Source organism: Sinocyclocheilus grahami, unplaced genomic scaffold, assembly GCF_001515645.1.
Source record: "Sinocyclocheilus grahami isolate Dianchi unplaced genomic scaffold, SAMN03320097.WGS_v1.1 scaffold76.1, whole genome shotgun sequence".
Taxonomy (NCBI): Eukaryota; Metazoa; Chordata; class Actinopteri; order Cypriniformes; family Cyprinidae; genus Sinocyclocheilus; species Sinocyclocheilus grahami.
Window position 1 is genome coordinate 2,995,101 of NW_015505255.1, and position 8,194 is coordinate 3,003,294.

The window sequence follows — 8,194 nt, forward strand, 5'->3', positions numbered from 1 at the left end:
TCACGTTCCTCTGTACACCTTACACGCTGGACGACGGTTTTGGCTTGTTTTTTTTTTTTTTTTACAGCCTATGCTTTTATCGAGACGTCCAACCTGGCAGTTAGGTATACAACAAGATAAGGACACGATTTCGGAATACGATGTTTTGCTGACGCGTTTATGTGCGTAAGTACAAATACACGGTGTTTGCGCATGCCTTCTGCAGGACCGAGAACAGAGGAGGAAGGCTGGAGTTGAGTTGCAGTATTAGCGAACTCTAAAGCTAGCGGTGTATGAATAGTCTACCCTGCATGGAATTGCATTCAGAGACGCGTTAAACGCATCTTTTCGGTTTGTTTATTCTGTGCTGTTTTAAATCAGGTGCACAACAATATGCACTGTAAAGCTGGCGGTGTCAGGTGTAACGCTAACGGTCGAATAGCCTATTAGTGCATTGTTGCTAATAGTAATAGATTTGTTTACATACTCAATTTCGAGTTGGTTTGTGTGTTTAGAAGAAATCAGTATCGCGTTGTTGAACTGAAGCTAACGCGCGGCTGTTACTCCACGCATGCTACTTTAGCGAGGTTATAGCTAACATAGCCTACAGCCGAACCGTGCATTCAGAAGTGTATTCATCACACGAGCAAGACGGCAGAGATGACCGTAACCGAATAAAATGCGTTATTGAGTGCTGTAGGATCAGGCGGAGGACGGAAAGCTCATGTCTGTGCGCCGTTAGCTCGCTTCAGCGCTCATAGGCCACGTCGCCTGTGTGTGTCGGTGTGTTTGATCTACTGACAGTGGCGTCGCGTGAATGCAAACAAGGTAAAGCTTGAAGTCGCCAACTGTGCGGAAGGGATACGGAGGAACCGTCAAAGTAGTTGTGTCACCAACTTCAGGACACTTCAAGGTTGCTGTAAGCCGAATGGGGAAGAACAGAAATCTTTCAAGATAGATAACTTAGCAGAGCAGTGGCCTCATCAGTAGTTTCTTGTTTTTACGTGCGGCTCTCACACAAAGCCAGAGTTCGTAATCTGTGCGCCTCTTCGATTACGCGATGATCGGCTTCGGCGCGAATCGACGTGGAGGTCGCCTCCCGTCCTTCATCCTGATTGTGTTATTGGTGATTATAGTCATTTTGTCGTTTAACTACTGGAGCGTGTCCACTAAGCACGGGCGGCTGCTGGACGAGCTGGCCGAGATACAGACGCAGGTGAAGCGCACGGACGCGGCGCGCTCGCGCCTGGAGAAGAGAAAGTCCGAGCTGATGGTGCAGGTGGACACGCACCGGAAACAGATCGACCAGAAGGACGGAGACTACAGCGTGCTGGAGAGCAAGCTGCAGGCCAAGGATGCGCTGGTCAAAGCCTGCACCGATGAGAAGGTGGGTGAGGGAAAAGGAACACGAGGGTTTCCTTTATAAATACATACACATCACTACTGTGCTGTATGAAGTGAACATGCATTCTAGATTTACCTTCTGTCTGTGTTTCCAGCCACTGTCATACCGTACATCTTTGCAAATGATTGTTTTGCTTGGCTAACGTTACTTTCTGACCGAACTGATCAGGGGTTTTCAAAAGTTACAGACCTCCCACCCAGACTCTCAGCCAACATGGGACCTTCAGTATGAAAGGCTAGATTTTCTCAGTAACACTTAATTACTTTAATTGACAACTTTCATTATGCCTTGTTTCAGGAAACATTCAGTTTTTCCGGAAGTATCGAATATATATGTTTCACTGACCAGGTTTTTTTCATACACCGTTAATTTAAAAGCAGATTACATACTTACTTTCTCTAAAGAAGCAGGCAGTTTGCTGATATTCACTGTTCCCTTTGTGTCTGTTCTACTAGTTGTGCCTGCAGATAAGGCAGTTTTCCTTTTGTGTGACGTGTTCAGTCAGCAGGTTGCGTGACAGACGGCGGCACTGACTTTTGCTGTGCTGCTTTACTTTCAGTGAAACAAGAATATATAAACAGGCTTCCCATGAAAATTCTGTCCACAAACTATATATGTAATGTAAAAATATGGGTTCACCTTTAAGATGTTTGTGATAAGTTGCTCTTTTTGAGTAAAAGATGAGTGTCTTGATATATTGTATATCCCCGCACCATTAACATCAGTACACTAAAAATGTGAGCCGACAGGACAGAGAGCATCCTGCCATGCTGCTCTTTATGGATTCAAGCCGTGGGCTTCCCTGTGGTTGTGTGACACAGCTGAGAGCTCATGGTCAGGGCCCATCTGTGTGCCCAGGGCTGTGAGAGCCCCCCTCCATGCTCCTTCACGTCTCCAGGTCTTCCTACACTGCCCTCTGTCTCTCTCTTTATTCTTGATATATCAACATAATTGTTGGGAATGTGGTGTTACTAAGGCTAAAAAGCAGTCATGATTGCTTATTTTGTTAATAACATTTAGGAGGAATATGTATTTTGAAAGTAATTTAAATGACATTCCATTTATTGCTCTATAGCACTCCTGTTTCCTCTCCATTGTCATTTTCAACCTATGATTTACAGTAAATGGATAAATTGCCTTGGTTATTGTGAGAAGAGGGTGATGTGGAAGATGTCACTTGCAGAAGCTCGATTTTGAGGCCCATTTCTGCCTAGGTTTTGTCTACCTGGAATGGGGTATATGAGCCTTGATATTCCATGTGCATTTGGATGCCCTGTACTTTTATAGATTGTTGCTGTGCTGCAGCAAATGTTTGGTCAAATTGCTCGCTCAGGCCCCTTTACAGATTATTACCCTTTCACATTCATTGCCTATAGCAGTACTTGTAAAATGTGTTCTTGTTTTAGGAGGTACCCTGAAGCTTTGCAACCTTGTACAGTCTGAATTAACTGAAAATGTTGATTTATAGCATGCGTCCTGCTGTTTTTAGCTTTCTTATAAGGCATGCTCATTTTTCTTTAGTTTGTTTAAAGTTCCCAGTCACACTTTAGTTTAGGGACCCATTCTCACTATTAACCTCAAACTAATTTGCTGCTTATTAATATTTAGTAAGGTAGTTGAAAAGTTTAGGATTAAGGGATCCAGACTAAGGATTAAGGTAGGGGTGTGCAATATGACGATTTTTGATCGTGGACGATAAAAATGTCTCTACGATCTGCTTTTGGAGAAATATCTTGGTATCGTGCTACAGCGCACATTCTATCAGCTGCAGTTCTGGTGCCTCCGGCTCAATATACTGTACAACGCCACATACATTTACATCAGTGTTAACTCTGCGGTAGAGTTACTCGGACAGGACACTGCACTTATTCACAATCACAAAAGTACATTATTTGCTTTAAAGCCTTGGCAGTTAAACATTTCATATGTTTGCTGTTCTGATGCGCTTTTCCAGTGCATACACCTGAAGCGCGTGCACACAAAAAATCTGTCAAATAGCGCCTAATTACTGAACTAAGTTATGTATTGCATCTGATTGCGCTAATACTGTCAAAAACACACAAGGTTTACATATAAACACAGTTGCTTATGTCTAAAGTGAAAGTAAACAATTGAGAGAAAAACGGATGCGTGCCTGTATATTGGATGCGTGCAGCTCTTAAAGGGACAGTACTAAACATGCTGCCACTTGTCATTAAAGGGATAGTTCACCCAAAAATTATAATTCTGTCATTATTTACTCATGTTCTCATGATATTTTGAGTAACCAAACAGTAGTTGGTCCCCATTGAATTTAATAATATAACATTCAACAGAAAAAAGAAACCCATTCAGGTTTAAAACAACCCGAGAGTGAGTAAATTATGGTATAAAAATAAAACACTATGACAGAATTGACAGACAGATGACAGAATTTTCATTTTTGGGTGAACTATTCTTTTAATGTTAATAAAACAAAACACAAAGAGAAAAATCACTCACTGCTCTTGACTGAAGAACTTTAATACAGTTGCTTTCATTAGACTCAGTGTGCAATTGATGTGTATATAGTGTTTCACTTTTTATATTTGTCAATTCAATACTGCTAAATACACCTGCCGTACCTGAAAAATAAAGCACTGTTTGTTTTATTCGTATTATGTTTATTTATAAGGTGTATATTTGTTGTTATTTTTTAATAACAAAGATAAAAATCATTGTCATCATTTTATCTTTGCTCATTTTGGCCTAAATATCTGCCTTTTTTTATTTTATAATTTTGTTACCTTAAAAGGCTTTGTTTTTAAAAAAGGGAAATTAGTTTGGGTGTACTGCTGAGACAACTTGCAAAATAGTAAAATCAACATGACAAATAATGGTGATAAAATAGTGAATCATGATATTTCTGAAAAAAATCGTGATATGATATTTTTGCCATATCGCCCACCAGGGCTGCACGATAAATCAAAATGAAATCGCAATTAGGCAGAAGCTGCGTTTGTCATGCATATCGTTCAGTGAAGCACGGTTCTGTGATCAGCAGTAAATCTCCATCCGAAGGCCAGAGGGCGACCCTCGCGTGGAAACTCCAAATACGCCTTGCAGAAGAAACCCAGGAAATCCCTATAGCCTTGATTTAAATTTTAAATGCTTTAAATTAAAAAGCTCCATTGTTTGCCACCTGGATGAAATGGTTTAAAGCTTAAGTCTATGGAAAACCACTGAAACTTTGAACAGCCATATCTCCGTAACGGCGCAGCAGATCCGCACCAAATTCAGGGATCCCTTCAGCTCGAGGAACCCTCTCGAACACGAATCGAGTGTACGTCTCGAGGCCCTCTTTCGAATGAGACCACCCCCGCGTCGATAGCCCCCAGGGTTCAAGAGTTCCGGGCGGTTAAATTCGCGGTCCGGCGCCGAGCGATCCCGGGGGGCTACCGACGCACAGAGGGGTGGCGTTCACGAGGGCTCCTCGAGCTGAAGGGATCCCCCGAATTTGGTGGAGCTCCGCCGGCGCATTCGCGAGATAGTGACACCAGCCAACACTTTCACTTCAGTAAGGAGGTCTCTTGTTCAGGCAGCAGCATTCATGCGTCGTCGTCTTCAACCGTAAGTGCCTTGCGAAGTGGACATCACATGATATTCCGCCATGATTCCAGTTCCAAGGGAACGTACATGTTGCATTCAAAGGTCATTAAAGTGCGTGAGACGTGAATTTATATTTATTTACAGAGGTAAATTGTCACACTTAACACCATCTGTGTGTGAAGACAGTAGCGCAAATCCGTGAATGAATGTTGCAAAGTGAAATAAACTTCAACGGAATAAAGTTGAATGGAATTGAATTGAATTGAATTAAAGTTGAGTAAACTTCAACTTTACTGTTCAGTGCACTGATGTCAGACTCATTTTGAATAAAGTTTATTGTTAAATGCCCTGCCTCCATTACATGTCTTTGTCACGTTGATCACCACACTTGAGTGATCATGGCAAAAAATGTGTTTATGTATATATATTCTGTTTATGTATATACTGTATTCTATATATAGTACCAGTCAAATGTTTGGACACACGAATGGGAAAGTGTCCAAACTTTTGACTGGTACTGTACTATAATATACACAAAGAATATTGGCTGATATATATCGGCCTTTTTTTATTCCCAAATATCGGTATCGGCCCCAAAAAACCCATATCGGTCGGGCTCTAATATCTATAATGCAATGCTAATTGACATAGTATTCTAAGCAGTGATAAAGGCTATGTATTTTCACGTGCTTTCAGATGGAGCAGCATTTACTACACAGAGCCGTAGTTCACTGAGAAGCTACGCAAACCGTTGTCATTACCGCGAACGATTTCATAATCATATGAATATATCGTCTGTGAATTGTGTTTTTCATTTTTTTTATTTTTTTGCGTAGCTTGTTGGAGAACTACGGCTCTGTGTAGTAAATACTGCTCCATCTGAAATCAGGTGATGGTGATTTACTACTAATCACAGAACCGGCTTTACCGACAAGATGTGCATGACAATCGCATTCGATTAATCATGCATCCCTATCGCCCACCCCTAGATTAAGGGATCATTCAGAAGAAGGCGTTAATATGTGCTTTATAAGTACTAATAAACAGCCAATATGGTAGTAATATGCATGCAAATAAGCAACTAGTTAATACTGAGAATTAGTCCCTAAACTAACATGTTGCCAAGTTTGCTTTTGACAGAAAAAGGGCTGGAAACCAGCATATTATCATTAGAAACAGAATTCAGTAAGTGAATTGTCTTGATAAAGCTGCTAGATTTTCAATACCTGTCAGTAGCAGTACTACACATTTTGATGGACTGAAGTTACATTGCTCCTTAACTGATCAGGGCAACGCTTACATCTTAAAGGGAGTCTAATTTTATGCCTTTTCCTGGTGTCCTTTAATACCTTGTCCATGTGTCATGGGTTTAGGAATAGGATCTCTTCCCTACTGGGAATGTCATCCTGTTTCCTGTCCTGTAAACCATAGGTGGACCATATGCGCACACAGACACACCTATTCACTCGTCCTTTCCTGTTCACTTTTGCTTTGTGGTCTGTCCAAAGAGAAAGTTAACTATTAGCATTGCCATTCATCTTGATGGCAGTTGCTCAGATGACGTGTGCAAACTTGAGAGCATGCGACCTGTATAGCTGGGCCATTGACGCAGAAGGCAGCATGTCAAGGGCTCTCCAGATAAATTGAGCAATGGTGAAATATAATATAGTAAGTCATATGTAGTTTGGGAATACAATTGGTCTGAAATATTGATTGTAGTGAATGGTTGTCAGTGAAGAAACATGGGTTTCTTTCTGAACAGTACCAACCCTATTATGAAAGATCATCGCCATTGGATCTTGAGGTTGTTTATGGTGGAAAAAAAAGATCGACCATATTCTTTTTGAATTATTAATCATTCTAGTAAATGTTTTATGTAGGAAATAGAATGAAGGTGTGAAGCATAGGACCCTTTGCAAATAATTAGTGATGCACTGATACCACTTTTTCCAGTACTCACCCGATACCGATACTTTTATTTTGGGTACTTGCCGATACCGAGTACCGATACCAATATTTTTTTATTGCATTTGTAAAATTTTTAAATATTGGGTACAGAAAACAAAAGAGTATGTATAATGTTAGTTGGTTAACTTTATTAACTTCAAATAGATAGTCAAACCTAAATTTATTCAGACACCTTCAACATTTCTCCCATTATCACGGTTTATTCGCTATAGTTTAGAAAATGGTAATAAAATATAACAAGAACTCAGAGTTAAACTGTCAGAACAAATTCAGCTTGATAATGTTAGATAACTTTGATAGAAGGGTATATAATGAATTACAATCAACCAAAAATTAGACGGCTGTTAGTATGACAGTATTTACACAACTATGAATACTTAGTTGGGCAGCCCTTAGCCTTAATGACAGCATATAGTCTCCTGGGCATGCTGTCATCCAGCTTCATGCAAACCTCAACTTCAATTTTTTTTTCCCCCCCAGACTCTGTCTGAATAATTTTTGGTCCCAAATTTGTATCAGTTTTACTGGTAGTCCACTGTATGAAATGTTGGGTATAATTTGTCACAGTTTACTTTTATAGTTCATTTATGTAAGTGAGGATAGCAAAATAGTGTCCTACACCCACTAGTAAAAAAAATAAAAAAAATTATATCTGGTCTCTAAATATTTTTTGGTTTGACTGTATATACTTCTGTTATTTTCACACTTAAAGGGGTCATATGATGTTGCTAAAAAGAACATTATTTTGTGTATTTGGTGTAATGAAATGTTTATGTGGTTTAAAGTAAAAAAAAAAACACATTATTTTACACATACTGTACATTATTGTTTCTCCTCTATGCCCCGCCTTTTTGAAACGCGTCGATTTTTACAAAGCTCATCGGTCTGAAAAAGCGAGGTGTGCTGTGATTGGCCAGCTATCCAATGCGTTGTGATTGGCCGAATACCTCAAGCGTGAGACAGAAATGTTACGCCCCTCACATACTGTGATGCCGTGTCCGGCCGGAGTGACGAGACATAAACATTAAAACCCATTACAAATTAGGCATTTGTTGCATCCAGTGGGGACATAATTACTGATTATAATGACTTATACTGTCTTTTTACGTGTTGAGTTGCATTGTATTGCATCGTGCCACGTAAACACAAAACTCTGTCTGCATTTATGATCAGAGAAATGACAAACAACAAGTGCTACTCTACTGCCCAAAACTCACGTTTGAATCATCAGTGGCAAATGATAAAATAAAACATACTTACGTGAGTCAGAACTGC

At 40.1% G+C, this 8,194-nt stretch overlaps 1 protein-coding gene across 1 annotated transcript in view; it reads left to right on the top strand.

Annotated features, from left to right (window-relative positions):
- Window positions 1-8,194, top strand: part of LOC107586004 (protein CASC4-like) — a 28,089-nt gene continuing 19,895 nt past the window's right edge. The window contains exon 1 of the mRNA XM_016273217.1: window positions 1-1,366. Within this exon, the coding sequence (XP_016128703.1) occupies window positions 1,040-1,366 (327 nt within the window). The 5' untranslated portion in view covers window positions 1-1,039. The remainder of the gene's footprint in view (window positions 1,367-8,194) is intronic.